This window comes from Medicago sativa, chromosome 1 (genome assembly GCF_051527215.1).
Source record: "Medicago sativa cultivar Bolivia chromosome 1, Bolivia_mono, whole genome shotgun sequence".
In the NCBI taxonomy this organism is placed as follows: Eukaryota; Viridiplantae; Streptophyta; class Magnoliopsida; order Fabales; family Fabaceae; genus Medicago; species Medicago sativa.
Window position 1 is genome coordinate 4,213,932 of NC_140749.1, and position 20,245 is coordinate 4,234,176.

The 20,245-nt window shown below is 30.9% G+C and overlaps 2 protein-coding genes and 1 long non-coding RNA gene across 6 annotated transcripts; 1 reads left to right on the forward strand and 2 right to left on the reverse strand.

The window, feature by feature from the left end:
- Nucleotides 1–1,329: 1,329 nt before the first annotated feature.
- LOC146951866 (uncharacterized) lies at nt 1,330–4,980 on the forward strand. Of its 2 annotated transcripts, none has more exons than XR_015032567.1 (3): nt 1,330–1,979; nt 3,860–4,303; nt 4,727–4,980. It is a non-coding gene; the product is annotated as an uncharacterized LOC146951866 (long non-coding RNA). The 2 variants fall into 2 exon arrangements; XR_015032566.1 differs by having other exon boundaries at nt 1,650–1,979; nt 3,860–4,383.
- Nucleotides 4,981–6,303: 1,323 nt separating this feature from the next.
- Nucleotides 6,304–12,550, reverse strand: LOC146951867 (Maf-like protein). 3 transcript variants are annotated; one of them, XM_085755995.1, is made up of 10 exons: nt 12,413–12,550; nt 12,227–12,298; nt 12,065–12,139; nt 10,618–10,701; nt 9,839–9,919; nt 9,287–9,356; nt 9,061–9,152; nt 7,849–7,890; nt 7,640–7,720; nt 6,304–6,652 (listed from the first exon to the last, which is right to left on the reverse strand). In XM_085755995.1, the coding sequence occupies exons 1-10, from the start codon at nt 12,440–12,442 to the stop codon at nt 6,581–6,583; spliced, it is 699 nt and encodes a 232-aa protein (XP_085612121.1). In that variant the 5' UTR covers nt 12,443–12,550; the 3' UTR covers nt 6,304–6,580. The 3 variants fall into 3 exon arrangements, with proteins under 3 accessions (XP_085612121.1, XP_085612137.1, XP_085612127.1); XM_085756011.1 differs by lacking the exon at nt 10,618–10,701; XM_085756001.1 differs by lacking the exon at nt 9,839–9,919.
- Nucleotides 12,551–17,143: 4,593 nt separating this feature from the next.
- On the reverse strand, nt 17,144–18,222 carry LOC146951868 (protein RADIALIS-like 4). Its single transcript, XM_085756022.1, has 2 exons — nt 17,871–18,222; nt 17,144–17,291 (listed from the first exon to the last, which is right to left on the reverse strand). The coding sequence occupies exons 1-2, from the start codon at nt 18,125–18,127 to the stop codon at nt 17,267–17,269; spliced, it is 282 nt and encodes a 93-aa protein (XP_085612148.1). The 5' UTR covers nt 18,128–18,222; the 3' UTR covers nt 17,144–17,266.
- Nucleotides 18,223–20,245: the final 2,023 nt, after the last annotated feature.

Consider the following 20,245-nt stretch of genomic DNA (forward strand, 5'->3'; position numbering starts at 1 on the left):
GACCCATCTCATCATCGTCTCTCCGTCTAGCCCATCAATTGAACCCTTCATGATTTCTTCATCTCTATCTCTACCTATAACCCTTCATTGCCTCTTCGAACCGTCGAACTCTTTGTACCCATCTCTATATCTTCGAACTCTCCTTCAAATCAATTGAAACCCTTTGAGTGGATTGTATTGTATTGTATTGTATTGTATTGTATTGTTTGTCAACTGAGATTCTTTTGATTTTAAGTGGATTTTATATGCACTTTAAAATCCTTTGAGTTATTTTAAACTGTTGGCTATGCTGGAAATTGAATGATACTTGATTAATTTTTCATTCCATACGACACAGGAGAATATGCTCGAGGTAGATATATTGAGTAATTTGGATCGCTTGTCACGAGTCCTCTCAATGTTTGGTGTTTTTTTTTTTTTGTGGTTGTGGCTGCTTTTATTTCATATATATGTATTGTGCACGAACTTTCATTTTTATGCAAGTGTACATTATATGTCATTTAGGATTGATTAATATTTATGACAATTGTAAATAAGTTTCTGATCAACAAATTACTAGTGTTTATTTATATCAATGGATTAATGGATTACTAGTGTTTCTAATCATTATCTTGTTGTATTGTATGATCAGCATTTTATTATAATGCTTTTGGCTGGAGATTTCATTTTAAAAAATAAAATAAAAATAGGGACTTTTATTAGCGCTTTATGTAAAACGCTAAGAAACATCAGTTAAAAATAGCACAAAAATAAAGCTATATTAGCGCTTTTCTAAAAGCGCTAAGAAACATTAGTTAAAAACAGCACCTACAATGAGGCTTTATTAGCGCTTATCAGAAAGCGCTATTGAAACGTTCTATTTAATAGCGTTTGGAAAGCGCTATTATAGGCTCCTGACCTTTTATAGCGGAGGCTTTCTTAGCGCTTGATAAGCGCTATTAAGAGCCAAAATAAGTGCTATTAAAGGGGGTATTTTGTAGTAGTGAAATAGTTCAATAGTGCAAAATATGACTAAATCATAAAGGTTTTCAACCACCATAATAAAGCATTTTGTTCAACTAAACATCAAACTTGCAAAATCATAAGTCTCTTAAGTCTTAAACATCCAAAAAGGCAAGTTTCACAAGTTCCTAAAGTTGTTAATAAAACCATCCAAAAAAAATTAGACTTAATTCTGATTTTACTCGAGTTTACCCGATTTTACCCAAGTTTACCGAGTTTGACCAAGTTAACTCGAGTCAAACTCGTCAAACATTCTGATTTTACCAGAAATCGAGTTTACCTCCGAGTTGACACGATTTTGGTACCACAAAACGTAAATTCGGTACTTAAATTGAATGATACACTATGTCAATTTTAATTAAATATTGTTTTGTTTTTGTCAAAAACAAATCCGTAGATAACTTTGTCACGATTCAGTTCTTTTTTCTTCTCTTTACCGTCACAAAAGGTTAAAAAGGTAATAAAATTTGACTATTTTTAAGAAAAAAGTGATGAGAAGTTAGTTAAATAATATTCAATTATTATGATTACCAAATTTATTAAATGACCTGCTTTTTTAGTGTGCTAAAGGGACAAGCATAGCTCGCTAATATACTTAAGAGGCATTTAGAAATGATTTTAATTTTATGAAGGACTTTTAAAATTTCATAAATGATTAAATTATTTAATCATTTTTATGAGAGCATGAATTTTATAGACTATAAAAAAGATTATACATTCAGATTTTTAGATGCAAAAAGGAAAAAATATGGCAGAAACTCTTAAGTTTGTTTATGTTCTGATTTTATTTCTCTCTATATTTCTTATCATGATAGTATATGATTCTAAATCTTTTTATTTTAGTCGTCGTTGTCAAACGGATAAAGATTGTCCAAAAAATCCACCACTTAATATTAGGTGTCGCAAAGGTTTCTGTGTTCAAATCTAAGAGAGTACAACAATGTCCTGCTGAGAAGGATGAGTTCTTACGCTATCATGTAACCTTTCCTTTAATTATTTCTACTATTTTTTTTTTAATATTTGATTGAGATTGAAAGACTGATGAAAGCTATAGTAAATTCAGTCATAAATAAAATATATGAAAGACAAATTAAATCCAAGGATAGTTCATGTATTTCAATTGGGAGCACTAATTTTTTGGTGTTGGTGTGTTACTTAGGAACATTAATTTATTTATACTTAGAGTTAGAACACACAATGCCGTAATTTATACTAGGATTTTCGATAGATTCAAATATGCTTTGCACAGTTGATGACATCACATTTATTTTTGAAGAAAGTTAATGCATCATTTATCAACTTACGTACTCCATCTGCATTTTATTATAAGGCATATATTAAAAAAATGTAATTAATTTTGTATTAAAAAGAAAAACTAAGAGTATGCATTACCTTTTTAATATATGTAATGTCTTTTTAATACAAAATTAATTACATTTTTTTAATATATGTGTGGACTTAGTTACTGTCTTGGTGAGTTTGTCAAAGATGTTATACTACAGTGATATTTATGAATGGATGGTCACTATATGTTAGCTTTTGATACACTATTTTTGTGCTTTTTAGATTTTTGATAATTTAATTCTAGTTAGCTCCGACTTATATATATATATATATATATATATATATATATATATATATAGGGTTTTGTTACAAGCCACCCTTTGGTGGTGTCTTTTAACAAGTCACACCTTAAGGTGTGATTTTCACTTTTTAGTTATAACTTTGCTAAAAGACACCTTCATAAAAGTAAGTTGGTGTCTTTTCGTAAATGCCCATAGAGTAACTTGATAAAAGACACCTTCATAAAAGGTGTCTTCTATCATAACCCATATATATATATATATATATATATATATATATATATGGGTCAGGATCAAATGACACCATGGTGTCAAAATTAGTTTGACACCAAATCTCATTCATTCATTTTATTTAATCCAAAGGCTTAAAACTATCACCAAATTAATTAATATACACCAAATACTCTCTATCACCTAATTAAGAAACATATCTATCATCATTAATTTATAATCAAACATTCCATTTTTATTTCCCCAAATTTTTTTATTCCTCTTTTTTATTTCCCCAAATTTATAAATTTTCTCTGATTTCTATAATCATACTCAAACTTCTTTTCTAAACTTTTTTATAAAATGAATGGTAGAACTCATATACATATGGTTGTTTGAATCGTCATCATCATCAATAATATTTCTTTGTCTTTATCTCATATACTCATATTTTTTTAATAATTAATTAAATTGTATTAAAAAAAAACCAACAAGCTCGACTAATGATTCTTGAATTGTTCATGCTAATTAGATTATTTTGTCACTCATAGGTCTAATTTTTTTTTTAGAGGACTCATCGTGTCTCATGTTTAAGTGAATTAAGATTTATCATGATTTTATAAAAATTATAAAGTTTGAGTTTGTGCTTATAGCCAAAAGAAAAAAATTAGGGGAAAATAAAAAGGGTTTGAATCTACCAAAAACAAGAAGGGATTGTTTGATTATGAATTAATGATGTTAGATATGTTTCTTAATTGGGTGATAGAGAGTATTTGGTGTATGTTAATTAATTTGGTGATAGTTTTAAGCCTTTGGATTAAATGAAATGAATGGATAAGATTTGGTGTCAAACTAATTTTGACATCATGGTGTCATTTGATCTGACCCTATATATATATATATATATATATATATATATATATATATATATATATATATATATATATATATATATATATATATATATATATATATGCAGAGTTTAGGATGTTTATCTTTTATTTTCTCGTTCACAATTTGGTAGATTTTTGATAATTTTGTTCTGATTTGCTCCGAAAACTCAGGAAATTATCTCAGCGACCGAAAACTGTGAAAGTTCAGCTGATGGCGATATTGTTATCGAAACAAATGATGGAGTTGCTCACAATGTTGAACGAGTCTTCGCGCTGCAGATTCTGACAAAGTATGGCCTTGCAGCATCCGAAACAGAATTGAAACTTTCCAATGTGGGAAGCGATGCCCTGAAGACTGCCATTAAGCTCTTAAAAGAACTCCAAGCCAATCAGGAGATCTACGCGGAGGGTTTTACCGATGAGCAACTCAAAGAACTTGTCATAGCGTTTTATCACATCGGCTTCTGTGAGCTACAAAATTACTTATGTCAGGTCATTGCTGATAGATTAAAAAATCAAAACAAGACTTATATCCAGACATTTTTTGGATTTCAAGAGGAAGAGAGCAAGTTAAAGGAGTAGGATGCTTAGGCACTAGAAATGATGATTGATGAGGCATGATTTGATTTGAAGACTGTTTACAATCGTATTGTGCTAGGCGAAAATGATTTTGAAGACTTAAAAATTGATTTTTGGTATGTTTTGGGTTCCTAATTTGAATCCACTTTGCCTCTTGATTGATTGATCCTATTGGTAAAAGGTACTATATTTTGTGCTTTGTTTTGTTTTACATGTATGGATAGTTGTGCAAAAGTTAGAATAAGCAACACACTAGGACTTATCTAAACTTATCCTAAATATTCTTTCGAAAGACATTTCTTGCAATCAAATTACATGATTCTCTTGCTGTTATATTTGTACTAGTTTTTAGTTATCTGGAATTACTTCGTGATGTTTATTCTTGCTGTTTCTAATTCTGTTTCATCATTTGGTTGTTGATGTGCATTTTTTGTTTTGTTTTGTTTTGTTTGTTTGCAGGATCCAGCTTCAATGTATTGCACATTCTCTTTATGTGAAGGAACTTTTATTAGTAGTTATTTCATAGTCACTTAAATATTCTTGGTTTAATGTTGAAACTTGGTAAACTATGAAAAGTTATTTGATAGTGTGTCTCTAATAATCTCTGTGCATATTACTAGTTTTGATTTCAGAGTCATTGAAGTTGCTCGGATTTTATTAGTGAAATTGTGTAGATACAATAACTGTCTGATGAACTTAATTTTTTCTTTTCATTCTTCACAACCAATTCCTGTCTCATTGACAACTGAACACAAACAACTATTAAAAAGGGCAAAGCTACATGATCCTAGAACAAACACAACCAGTATTTTACTTTCTATATTGAAAACACGTGTATATTGAAGGCTTTAGTATACGTAATTCCATAGGCATTTCCTTTTACAAATAATTGAAATCTTTTGTTTTTAATTATATTTGATCTAAGAAGCACATCATCTTTTTGAAGTCTATTTTAATAGAAGGTTAACAAGATTTTCTCCTTCATTATAACAGATTCATTTTGCAAATACTCAAATAATACATAGAATTTCAGATTTCATATTTTATACACAATGAATAATTTTGATCTTTAATGCCCTTAAGGGTATGTTAATTGGTCTGGTTAAGAAAGCAAAAAAAAAAAAAAAAAAATTTAAGTTGAAAAAAAACACTTTTTAGACTTCTCAAACATTGACTGCACAATTTTCAATGTAATTCAAGTATATTTGATTCCTTATCCAGTGTCTCAGATATCAGTTAGCTTTTCTTTATCTTTAAATATCTATTGGCAAAAATTATATTTTATTTTATATTTTTCAAAAATATTCATCGAAAGAGCGATCTTTAATATCTTTAAGGGTATGTTAATCGGTGTCTCTAGGACACTAGTTAAGAAAACGAAGAAAAAAAAAAGTTTTAAGTTGAAAAAAACACTTTTTAGACTTCTAAAAGCTTGATCGCACAATTTCCAATGTAATTCAAGTATATTTGATTTATCATCCAGTGTCTCGGACATTGGTTATCATTTCTCTCTCTTTGAATATCTATTAGCAAAAATTTATATATTTTTTTATATTTCGAAAATATTTATCAAAACAATGATCTCTTTAAGGGTATGTTAATCGGTCCCTCTAGGACACTTGTTAAGAAAGCAAAAAAATAAAAGTTTTAAATTGAAAATAAACTTTTAAAACACTGGCTACACAATTTCCAATGTAATTTAAGTATATTTGATTTTTTATCCCGTGTCTCGGACTGGTTAGCATTTCTTTATCTTTAAATATCTATTACCATTTTTTTTTTATATTTCAAATATATTCATCGAAAAAAATCTAACATCTTATATACTATCATTTGTCTTTATATCTTAATAGGAAAATATGATCAAAATATGTTATGTGAATACCGTTCATAATCAAACTTGGTAAGAGAGTACTTCACAATAAAATCTAAATTTTGCCTAAAAAAATAATAATCTGAATTTAAACATTTCCCACGATCGACATGCCAGCGTGTGATTTTTTTTTTTTTTTTTATCTTTCTAATGAAACAATGAATAGTCACAATACAACATAATGTTTTTATTTTATTTTAGATAAGTCACAATTATGTTAATAGTTAAATATAGACAAATACATTATACATCAACTTAAACAGAACGGACAGTAAAAAATCCAGACATAACACAACTGCCTGCACATCCCAGCAGAAACCTAACTGTTGTTACCAGAAGAGACAAGATTAATAGAGATCTTGAGAGCAAGCAAAAGTCACGACTCACAAATTAAGCAATATTACTTAGCAGTCCCACAAGGCCGAACACGATAGCGCAAACTACAAGACTGCCTTTAAGAGTTTCTCAGTCAAATCTTTGGGAAGCCCCATCACACTATCAGTTGTGCCTACCTGTAAATATACCACCACGTAGAAATCATCTACTGTCTTTTGAAACTAAGAAGTAAAATAAGAGCAATCTTATCCTAGCAGAAAAGCAATTAACAATATTACTTGCACTAAACTTGTGCAGGCCATCGGCATATTGACACCAACGACTTGATATTAGTTTAGGAAAACACAAAAGTTTCACTAAGATTTGAGGATAATCAACATGCAAAGTGCAAGCTTCCCATATTATCAGATATGAAAAATAGCTTTGGTTCAGTTTGAGTGCTAAAGAAACCCCAAGCTAAACTAGCCATGGTCTATAGATTTCTAAATCAGTTTTGTAGGCTTTCGCTCCAACCATCATCTCTGGCCAGCAAAATTTTAGTGTATAATATTATTTTAAAATTAATAATTTAAAGAGGTGAACAGCAGAAAACTGCCATTTCATTCGTTCATTATACCAGACATTGGATGACAACATCAAAAACTAAATCAAGGTTAAATATCTATTTGGTCTCTAAATTTAAACCTAAATTTTGGCCCCTATTAAATTTGACGTGGCATCCATGTGGCAAATGAGTCAATTAAAATGCCAATATGTTAGGACCCAATATTAGGTCTTAAAGTAATTAGTAGGGTGTCTGAGTAATAAAGGAATATTCATAATACTTAGACACCCTACTAATTGCTTAAACACCTCATATTGGGTCCTAAGATGAAAAAAAGACGTGTCCTCAAATCTGAGTTTAGGAACTTGACTCCTTAAATTATATGGCAAGTTCCCTGTCAGCATAGTTTTAATGTTAAGGACCCTTTTTGTAAACAACTAAAAATATGAGGGACTAAAACTCCAATTAAAATTTAATAAGGACCAAAAACATATGTAACACACTAAACTATCAGAGTTTACACAGAGAAATGCAGTGCGAGGTCAAGGCAATCTGCTTCCTATGTGTCTATAATTAAGATGTACCAACATTTCCGAGTACGAAAGATGAGTCAACTAACCACTTCTTTGACATATGGAAATATTAAAGGATGCTCTATTATCAGCCCTCCAGCAACATAGAGAGTGGTCCCCTCATCAACCTAAACAAGAAGAAAGGGATAACAAACATTTCAGGTACTTTACTCAGCAACTAAAAAAGAGAGTTCGTATTAAAAGCACAGTACAGGAAACTTCCATCAAACAATCAATTAATTGAAACAACACATACCAGCTTCTCAATGACTTCATCAGGTATTTCATTGAAATGGATCTGTAAAACATCACAACACGAAATCAATTTCCACAACAGATGTCTGTGTATTTGAACAGAAAATTCCTAAATTAGACAGTACTAGTTCAAATTTTCGAAAGCATTAAATAAAGACTATTTAAAAGATGAGATAAACTAATATTCACAATATTTAAAAGGTGAATTTTTTACATCCATCATCCTTTTTGGTAGAAGCCACATCCCCTCCACTACATAAAGGGAATCTAGCCAATAGTTGAAGTAACCAAGTCCATGAGAAATGAGCAAGTGTGAGTGAGTGTTTATCATTCTCTGTAGGTCTTGAGTGTTTATCATTCCTGTAAATTTTCGTGTTTTCAATTATTTATATGTGGCCCATGAATATCCCTAAGCCAAGAACAAAAAAAACTGAAGTTCCACAAGTCCCCAATTTGAACTTTGAATTAGTCCCTCTCGCTGTAAGAAGGGGAACAACAGCGAATTAAAACCCTTGATGTCAATGTAACAGAGTAACTAACTACTGGACAGTTGTTAGAGTAGTTAGGGGCGGAAAGGAAATATGCGGTGAGTAAGGTGAAAGAACAGGTATTTATGTATCCATTCAGCCCGGGGAGAGTCCAGGTCTCTTGTAAATCCTGGGTTTTCTTCCATTTAATGTAATTTTGAACTATCCTTGCTCTGGACCCAATTGGTGCAAATAGAGACTAGGATTCACTCAAAAAATAAATTTAACATTTCTTCTTAGTTTTTGATATAGTTCATGTACACATTGTTTGCAACTATTTATCACAAAGAAAGGATTGAGATGAAGAGCATAGCTCCTCATGCATTGATTCGAAATGTCATGTAGATGACAAGTATGAGAGGTAAAAAGTCAGCTTCCATCCCATCAAAGGATATGATCATTTGCAACAAGTTATTTGAAAATGGATATATATTTATATTGAAATAACAAAAGTTATAACCAATTCTAATCTCAAAAAAAAAAAGTTAGAACCAATTCTAACATCACCATTTTATCACAAGAGTAGGGAATCTTTATGAATAATAGTAAAAGTAGCAGTTAAATAAAAAAAAATTATAAATTAGTAATATTATGTTATTTATATTTAAAAATCAGATTTTCTAAATAAGAGACAGACTGAACAATAATAATCACCCAAGAATAAACAAGGTAGGAGCAAATAATACCTCCACACGATCGGAGTCTCCTTTTCTCAATCCTGTTTTGAGATTAGTAACTAATACAGATCCCACAGTTGCTGCTTGCTTTCCAGAATAATCTAAAATTGAGCAAAAAGCCATTAGATATGAATATAGGAGGTGGTTGGAAGCGCACACTTCACAGCATAATCACTGAAGAAGAGAGAGGAAATTACTTAGATGATAAATGATTGAAATAAAACATTAAGCAGACCTTTCAAGAATTGGCGAGCTTCTTGTTTGCCAGATGGCTTTTCCCTAATCACACCTTCATAGACCACCACCTCAAAATCATTTGGAAATAAATGTAAGCCAAAAGCAAATGTTGACAAAAAAATTTGACATTTTCTGCCACAAACTAGTCTTGGTTGTCACCATAAGGCCATTTATTTATTAGGATAGCAAACACGCAAGCATGCGAGCTTAGGCATTAAGAATGGAAGTCATCTAGGCCTCCACAACACAAAGAATCAGTTTGTTTAAACACTGGACATATTTAGGTTATTAAAAAATAAAAAACACGAGACAATTAGACTCCATGAATAAAAAATTTCACTACTGACAGCCCACAAAAAGCAAGAGAAAGAGGGAGGAAAAGAGAGTGTTAGGAAGCAAGTGAACAAAGACTACTTCAGTGGCAGCATTACTAAATTTTTTCTGATTTTTCTTTTAACAGAAAATTTTCTCAAAAATGTTGTTGCTTGTGCAAAAGAGGACGTAAAATGGCAAAGTAGAAAGAAAAAAATCAGAAGAACATGAAGAATACTTGGTCAGAAGTAATTAATAAAGTTGGCTCGGCATCCTTTAAGTAGTCATCAACAGGGAGCTTTTGTAAGATGGCTTCTGCCTAAGCAAAAAAATTAGGAGCAGAGAAAGTAAGTATCAGATTATTAGCTGCAGCACTAAAAAAGAACAATATCATTTTATAAATCATGAATAAAATAATAACATGACACCACCAGGATCTGTTTTGGGCATTAAAAAGGACAACACCCCTAATGCAATAGTGAAAAATTATGAGCAACTTGAGACCGGAGAACTTCTTATGTAGGTCTTGCTCTTCAATGTTTTTATAATGAGCGGCTAGGTATTAGATTATACGAGTATGGCTTCCATTTTTACATTCAATTCTCAATAAAGTCATGCAGTATTCATTAAAAATTCAAAGTGTTTGGAAGATGACAACTTAGGTATACTGTCCTGTCCTGATATTTGGCAGTTCCCTCAGATATATGCATGAAAACCAAAAAGGAGAAGGTAGAAGATAAGAACTGAATTGTTTATAGCAAGGTTACCAAGACAACATTTGATCAATAGTCTATACTTTGCAAAGAATCAACCTCTTTGTTCTTTCTTAAAAATGGCTGAAGAAGCCAAATCTATAATGTTCAAACTGGAGTACAGTACCACACTACATCCTCTTGAAAGAATATGAACGCTTGTATATCCTCAATTAGTAAATGGCCCTTGTGACAACCAACCTAGTGACCAGCAACACTTAACTAAGGGGCATAAATGCCAAGAAAAGGAAACGCAATGACATACTGTATCAGCAGCAATTAAAAGTGTTGGTTCATCAACCCTCTCTTGATTACCCGTAGTTTGAAGTTTGGATATAATGGCATCAGCCTGACGCACAATTCACATCCAAAATTAGAGGGACAGTTAATCTATAAACACACCCTTCCATTGAGAAACAAGACAGGGAAAGTACAAAAGCAAATGGAATAACACATCTTTTTACACTATCTGTACTCTATAGAAGAATTACAACAAAAATATATGTTATATGACCTCATACAGCACGAGTACTATGATTGCTTTACAAGTTCTTCTGCAATTAGAAAATGGCTTACACAGTTCTGTGGTTTAATAATTGAAATGTTAGCATAAAATAAAGTTCTATATATAATAAACGAGTAAACATTCATTTTGATCCGTAGATGTGTGAGGTGATGTCATTATAGACCCTAAATGTATGAAACTTAAAATAAAAAAAATAAAAAAAAATCATTGAGTGTGTCTTTTGTTAGTAATTTTATGGACCAAACTAACAAATGAAAGTCACATTCAAAGACTAAACTAACTAACAGAAAACACATATGCCGACCAAATTGTTTAGTTAAAAGACAAATTTGAGAATGTTGTTGTTACTTTGATACATTTGAGGAGTATACATTGACATATGAATTATTTGAGCTTATGTGCTGACATAAGTTTTGTGAGATTGTTAGGAAAACTTATGAAAACAACTTTTACGCTACTTTTCATAAGTTTATGTGCTGATATAAGTTTATTTTCATAAGTTCTACAAGATAGTGTTTTTTTTATCCATTCCAAGATAGCTTATGAAAACAGCTTATACAAAAACAACTTAACTTTATTTCATCTTTTGCTATAGAAATAGTTTATACATAAGCACTGATAAACGTTTGCGCTATAAGCTACAAATACGTTGTTTAACCAAACAAGACGATATTCAAGGACCCAAATGACTTTTTTACTCTATAATAACTATCAATCATAATCAAATGGCCATATCATATGCATCATAGGGTCCTTTAAGTTTAACCTTTGTACCAAATTAGTCCATTTAAATTTATTAGTTTCAAATTGGTCCTTTATGTCAGTAAAACTGAACAAGCTGGCCCGTTAATTGTTTTTGTAACAAATTGGTCCCTTTTTTTTCATCCAACTTTGTTAAAAAGTGCTTACATGACTATTTAACATTTATGAGGAAGGTCCAAAAAGTGTTTATGACACCAAACATAATTACTTACATACTTTTTCTTCTTATTATTTCCCAATTCAATCCTAGATAAATATTTCATTCACAACATTATAAATCAAGTAATCGATTGATTTTGTTCCAAACCAAGATTGAATAAGAAACCTATGAACCCTAGCTTTTAGAGCGTTGAACTTGAACCTACCAACTTAGCATTATAAATCCATATAAACATTTTCTAACTGAGTTTGATGGAATCCAAACCTTGGCTTCGGCTAGAGCCATGACTAACTCTTCTGGAGTATCTTTCCGAATGCTCTTCTCATCAATATCTGCAGTCTATAACAAAACAGTAAAGATCAAAACCAAAATCGAAACGAAATCTGAACGAATTTCGTAGATAGTAATAGGATAGAAGCAATGTACCATTAATGTGAATTGGTATCCCATTTCGGATAAAATCTTGCGTCGAGCAACAGAGGAAGAACCCAAAATAATCTGCAAATAGCGCGAATGATGATTAAGTAGTTAACAGTAATTAAAAAGTAATTGAATGATTATGGAAAATGGAAACCCTAAATTGAAAGAAAGAAAGAAAGAAAGTAGTGATACCTTGTAAGAAGAAGTTGCGATGGGTTCCATTGTGATTTTAGTGGAAAAATGGATGGCGGGAACAAATTGAAAGAAATGTGCGATGAGTAACTACTGCACGCGAACTTGAATTTGACTCAACTCTTTTGTGCTTGTGTTATGTGCTGTGAGTGACTCGTGTCTGTTTTCTTCTGCATAGTAAGTACACTGTTGTTAAACTTTAAAAATTATTTAGACACACACAATAATGAAAAAGATTAAATGATAAATAAATTAGTCACAACATTTAACATCATCAAACAAGGGAGGTGTATCGGATTGAGATTTTAAAAGATTATTTTGGTGAAAAAAGTCTTTAAGATTTTAAAAGACTTTGTAGGATTGTATTGATTTTGTGAGATTTTAAAAGACTTTTTTTAAAAGATTTTTTATACTCAAGATTTATAACACATATTTTAATGAATTTATAACACAGATTTCAATGGATTTATAACATGTTTTTTTTTTTTTATGTTAACTAGGTAACCTCTGCACGCAATTGCGGAGATTAATTCCTCGAGCATCACATTGACTTTTAAGTTCTTTTTAAGTTATTTTCTTGTTATGAATCCCCCATTCGATCACTAATATGTTAAGGATCGAACTAGTTATTTCACTAGAGCAATTGTTGTTTTCTAATGTCAAAAATATGGTGACTATATACCAAAAATACTATATATATTCAATAAAAATACAAAAAAAAAACTACCTAATAATAAAAATAATACTCAATGATGATGATGATAATAATAATAATAATAATAATAATAATAATAATAATGATAATGATAATGATAATAACAATAATAATAACAACAACAACTACAACCAAAACAACAACACAATATCAATGAAAAGAAAATAATTAATCAATATAAGAAAATAATATTAGTGAAACAATTGTTAAAAGAAAAAATAACAACAAATCATAAAATAAAATAAAAACAATGAATTGTTTTTTGACAAAAGAAAAAAAACAATGAATTGTTGTAAAAATAAAACAAATCGGAGAAAAGTAAAAGACGTTTAAAAACAAGAAATTGGAATGAAAAAATCATGGCATAGAGAGAATTGGACAAAAAAGTAACAACAAATTAGACAAAAAAAATCAACAAATCGGAATATAAACATGGCATACAAAATGACAAAGAAATCATACCAAAAGAAAGGAAAAATCAATCGGTAATATCTTCAGATTTTTGAAGGATTTGACAGAGAGAAAGAATAAGAAAAAATTGGCATAGAAAGATGACGGCAAACAAGGGTTTGAAAGAGAGTGACAAAATCTCAAGGGTTTGTGTGAGATTGTTTGATGAGAGCAGTATTTATATTTTTAACTAAAAAGTCTCACAAAATTCATTCCATCAAAAAATCCATCAAAATCTATAGATTTTTGAATGTCAATAGACAATTTGTAAGTTATTAGAAATCTCAGTTGAATACCAAAGAATTTTGTTGCCCTGAAAAGAAAGTCATGATTGTCTTAATTGAATACCACAAGATTTCTCTGTATTTTATAAAAGTCTTGATTGAACACCACTAGACTTTTTTATTATAAAAAAAAGTCTTTTAAAATCCCTTGAAATCACAATCCAATACACCCCCCCTAAATTTATCTTTTTAAAATAAGTCATTTGTGTAAGTGTGAGTGTGCTCAAACTTCTTACATCTGAGTTTGTCCTTAAGTAAGTATTTGTCACCTCGTTAATCATATTTTTAGATGCAAACTACTCTCTCTGTTCCTGTAATGTAAGCATTCTCTGTCTCTAATAAAAGGATGCTTAGATATAGGGACGGAGGGAGTACAACATAACTTTCATATACAAACCTCATTTAAACAAGAGAAATGATATTTATACAACTATTTTGTGACAACTTTTTAAAAACTTTCTCTCTTATACTCACATGTTGTTCTTATCATCTCTCTACCTCTCTCTCTCTCTCTCTCTCTCTCTCTCTCTCTCTCTCTCTCTCTCTCTCTCTCTCTCTCTCTCTCTCTCTCTCTCTCTCTCTCTCTCTCTCTCTCTCTCTCTCTCTCTCTCTATTGTTTTTTACCAATACAAAAGAGTTAAAAACATTATTGTCACCAAAGTTGTCATTAAATATATGTACAAATATCATTGCTCTTAAAAAAAGTTTTATAATGAGACTAATTTTCAAATTGATGATCAACATTTAAACTTTTCTTACATAATCATCAGTGTGGAGATAAATATCTTACAAGTATAAAAGAATAAAAATAAATAAATATTTATGAAATTATGATTAACCTCGTACAACTAAGCATGATAAAGAGACCCAAATTTTCAGATACTCATTCAAAGTCACCCTATTTTGAAGAAGAATTAAATCCACTTTGATAATGTGAGTTTTGACTTATATTTTCATTGAGAATCATTTTGAGACAATTTTTCACAACTTTTAATACTTTCGTTGTGTTCTTTTTTGAGACAATTTTTGCATAACTCAATCATCTCCAATCAGGACCGTTCCTACGAATTCGGAGGCTCGGTTCTGTAAGTAAAATAGGCTTGTAATAAAATAAAAACGTATTTTTTTAAAAGAGCGTTGTTCTATTTAAATTTTTTAAAAGATAAATGCAAGGTGTCGTATATATGCGGTACACCCAAAGGTGAAAATTACTACCTTATACATGATGAACCTCAAACCGCCATTCCAAAAGATAAATAAAAGGGAAGTCCGATGGAGGAGTGATGGTGATGTAACACGATGTATGAGTATCAGAAGAGAGAAAGAGAATAAGGAAAGAAAAGAAACACGGGTGGTATGAGAGTTCTCATAGGGAATTTTTTTTAGTGGGGTAGTACTTAGTAGTAACTATAAATTTTTTTTTAGGCCCATACCTTGGGGAGGCCCGACTCCATTGAGCTATTTGCACCCCCAAGATCCGGCCTGTCTCCAATGCATTATTTTTAACATTTAATCAAACAGTCATTATTTATTTATTGGGGAATTAGTCACTTTAGTCCCTGAATGCAGAGAAATTGCAAAAGAGTCCTTGAATGTAGACTCTGTTAGTCAATTTCAGGGACTAAAGTGACTAACAGAGTCTACATTCAGAGACTACATTGACTAACAAAGTCTGCATTCAAGGACTAAATTGACTAACATAGTCTACATTCATGGACTATTTTGCAATTTATTGCATTCAGGGACTAAAATGACGACTTATTTCCTATTCAGGGACTAAAGTGACTAATCTCCCTTTATTTATTTTTATTGCGTTGAAGATGATTGAGTTGACATCCGCATGTAAAACACAATTTCCACATTAGGACGATGTTTCATATAATTATAGGACTCCAAAGTATACAAGTTAAGAACCGAAGCATGGTTTTCGTCATTGGAGTGAAAATTAGTGAGTGTTCTTAAAACTTAGGTTATTGCTCTTGTCCCATCTTTTTTTTCTCGTTTCCGTTAAAATAGTCGAGCATGAGTTAACTCATGCATGTGTATTTTCAAGGTAAGTTAACTCACGTTGGATGGAAATGAGCAAAAACAGACGAGAGAAAAACAATTCTCTAAAACTTATGTGGTAGTTGGGGGAAAAAGAATCACTTAAAAACATGTTGGAGATGCTCTCCTCTTGAATTAATTTTTAAAATATTTGTGTTTTTTTTTTAATAAATATTACAACTTGATTGTTGTTGTCTTTTTTTTTCTCTCTATCAAGAGAAGTTTGTGGGCATGTTATGACCGACTGTTGTGAACAAAGCAATTGATTATTGGGCATCTGATTTTTGTTAATAATCTTTAATAAATTTTATTCTATAGATCTAACGGTTTCATACTTTCTAGACAAAAATGATAAATTCATGTTATGGTCGGTGATCTGAGGTCTGAGTAAAAGCATACATGTTCCTTCACTTTAGATGAACTTCACTTCATTCTTGTTAGTTAAATATATGTGTATATTATATTGTGAGTATGTTTCATCATTGCACCCTCTTGATTCAACGACTAACCGAATTTGGATTCTATGTGTCTTACATTATATATTATATTTTGCATTATCCACACCACATCCTTTGTCTTTTAGCAAATAAACATAAACACACACTTGGCTTGGAAGCTTGGATTGGAAAACCCTCTAAGATTGCAACTTAATTAAGTCGTTATAATTTATATTCATCCAAAAGACAAATTAAAATGAAGTTAACATAAACTTATGGTCAAATGGCCATGATTTATCATTTATATATCATCATGATCAAGTGGTTGACATGCCCTTGAAATAATTGACTTACAAATTTTAGTACATATAGCCATATAGCACAGATAAGGGAATTGATAAGGGAATTGATGTCCTGGTCTGCTACTCAGATTCACTGCTATCTGTTCAGCTGCTTAATAACAATCATTCTCAATTTCATGCTTATGCTGTTTTAATCCAAGATATTAAGGACATTCTCTCCTTAAGAAACTTCTCAATCCATCACTGTCTTAGAGAGGGAAACCAATGCGCTGACTTCATGGCAAAGCTCGGAGCAAATTCGAACGAAGAGTTTGTGAGGCATACATCTCCTCCGTATGATCTCCTTCCGCTGATCAGATTAGACGCCATGGGAACTGTGTTCCCTAGAGCTTAGTCTTTTTCTTTTTGCTGTTTGTTTCTTTTTTCTTTCCCTTTTAGCTTTGTAACCAAAAAAAAAAATAGCACAGATACATCGTGCATATATAGAAAGTAAAAGATTACCAAGCCAGAAAACAATATTAGATTAGATTTTTTTGTTCTTATAGAACCAAGCTAGATGCATGATATACGAATATGTCACATTTTTTCTCCACCCATATTGGATCCGTTCTGTCAATACTTCACTGAAGGCTTAGATACTTCAACCTGCATTACAAATACAATAGACTCACTCAGCTCACACCCACAATAAAAATCTTCTCCATATTTATAAACAAGAAGAAGAAGAAGAAGAAAAAAAACGTATAAAACAGTAAGTTTATGGTCCCTCATGGTTGTACCTTTGTGGTGTGTGTAAATGAAACAGAGAAAATGAACATAAATGATATAAAACTATAGTTTAGATTATAATGTAGATTTTTATTACTAGGAAAAATAAAATTAGAGACCAAATTAGATATACAAAATATAAATTCTTGTTTAATTTTCCTCATTAAATTTAGTGAAAAAATTAGATACATATTTCATATTATCTCTCTTTAAATTTGTGTTGCTAAATTAATTTTATCTAACAGTGTCAAATTGAATCACATGCAAGCGATTGCTAATGACAAAATAACGATTAAGTAGTGCTCAAGTGTCAAAAGTACCAAAAATATTAATAAGACGAACGAAGTGACCTGGTTTCAAACCCTGACTCGTCTATCCGTGTATGAGTTTCTAATGACTATTATATTTTGTCTATCTACAATTTTTTTTTTTTAAGGATTAAGTAGTAAAAATTACCTTTGTTCTTCGTCACTGTAATTGTAACCTTTAATTGTTGCAGCATTTCTGTATTTGGGCAAAGGAACATGACCTTCCTCAATTTGCTTCAAATCTTCAACTAACATCTCATAATGCCTTTTCACTTCCTCAACTGTCTTCCCTCCAACAGCCCTTGCTAACTTCTGCCACCTATCTGGGGTGTCCTTGTCATAGATGGCCAAAGCATTCTCAAATCTTTTGTTTTGCTTTGTTGTCCAAGCTGAACTTGAGGACATTCTAGCAACACTTATATATAAATTATAAGATAAGAAAATTTAGTGTTTATTGTTAGAGATGTGTGAATGAATGAGCCAATGAAGAGTTAGTCATTGGCCTCTACCCTTTATATACCAATGGAGGGATAGAAAATGTGCTTGTTGCTAGTGCTAGCTGTTGCTTTCAGAGCATAATAGTGGGACAAACTGTTGAAAAATCTTGGAACATTTTTTAGGTAATTAATTTAACATTTATATGAATTTGTATGTATTGTACTATTAGTTAATGTTTAAATATATGCTTGAACTTTAAGAAATGTTGTCCTTAATTAGAAATATTATACTCCTAATAGACCCATGATTCTATAGCCGACTTTCCCTAAACCGATAAAGTTTATGGATCTTGTAAATTTCACTCGTTCTTTCCTCTTCACATGCATGTCTTCTTTTGGACTATCATGAATTAACAAAACATAAGAATATAATTGAGCTTACATGACCACTAAATTAAAACTGAAATCTCTAAATTAGAATATCAAGTTAATATTGCATCTGTCCCTAATACATGTGACATGACCAAATAATTTGTTGACAATTGGTATTGTTTTACAAGTTAAAATGTGAAAAATATTGGAAAATCCAATATAGAGAAATCCCAAGAACATAATCACCACACAAGAATATAATGTATGGAATACTATGTGAAAAATTGTACAATACATAGTTTTGTTTCATATGTGACGTGATTCATGATGAAAATTTTGTTTCAGTTTATATGATTCATCATGATTTTTTGTTTCATATGCAGTGCTGATTGGGAGGTCTCATTTTGTACTGCACACGAAGGATCCAGTTCACGGGCTAAGGTATCATGCAATGCAATGCAATGCAATGCAACCATGTACAAAATTTCACCCTATCATCAATATAGAGATAAGACAGAAAAGGCACAGAAGTGCATTTTTATCTTTTGGATGTTTTCTACTTCTGTGTTTGTGGTTAAGGAACCAAAGTGGCTCCTTGCATCCTTCTTACTCAGCAATTTTTCAAGAAAATGACAAAATGGTGTGGCAGTAATTCTGACAATATTTATTAGTCCGTACCAATGGTCCTGGTTTTTGTACACTTGTGTTGTGATTATTTCAGCAAGATTTGTCACATTTGATGTTCCTATATTCTTTTGATCACAAATGAAATTTGATCCAAAGTGGATATCTGAAATTTCATTGCAAGTGATAGTTTTTAATAGTTTTATATATTTCAGATAGCCCTACTAGAAAGGACTATCACATGAATTTTATATATTTTCATACATATTTTTTCATATCTAACTTATCATCGTTAATTTTGATTATTTTTTCTTGGGTAAATTTTTCATCTGTTATCATATGTACTCGTTCTTGAAAACCCAATTTGTTTTTGGGCAAAATGGTTCTTATGATGTGAGAGTGTTAGTTGGCATCTACGTTGCCATATGCCACGCCAGTACAGATGCATTTAAATGTCTACCTCATATGGATGGACCAAAAAATACTCAACATTTTTCAATTCGGAGGACATTTTTCCTTATTCTCAAATTTGAAGTACTAAAATGAAGGATTTTTATGATTTTAGAGATCAATTAAATGGTTTACTGAAGATATAATGACGGCTTGGTGGTTAGAGTGAGCGAGTTAGGGAGTGAAGTGTTAAAGAGGTCAATGATTCGATCTCTAGTCTCTACTATTGGCGAAAATAACAATACTAACATTGGCCATTTCGATAAAAAAAACCGAGAGTTTACTTCTTTTGAATAAATACTAAAAAAAACTTTTTTTAAAAGGAAATACTAAAAAAAACTTGATACACATAAAATGTTGTAAATTAATGAGCTTATTTAATTCACTTTGAATTTAATGAAATGAAAGAGACAGCAAAATAAAGTTACAAGGAACAGAATCTTTATATCTTTAGACTTGGGTTGATCTATCTTCTTAATTTGTCTCATGGATGGAATATAAATCGGGCTCATTGGTTGGTCGTTGAATTTCTTCCTCATTCCTCACAAACAGTTTCCCAACAGTTTTGAAGCTAATCATGGTTATTTTTATAACATTAAAAATATCAGCAAGACCAACAGAATATTTTGCTGATAACTTA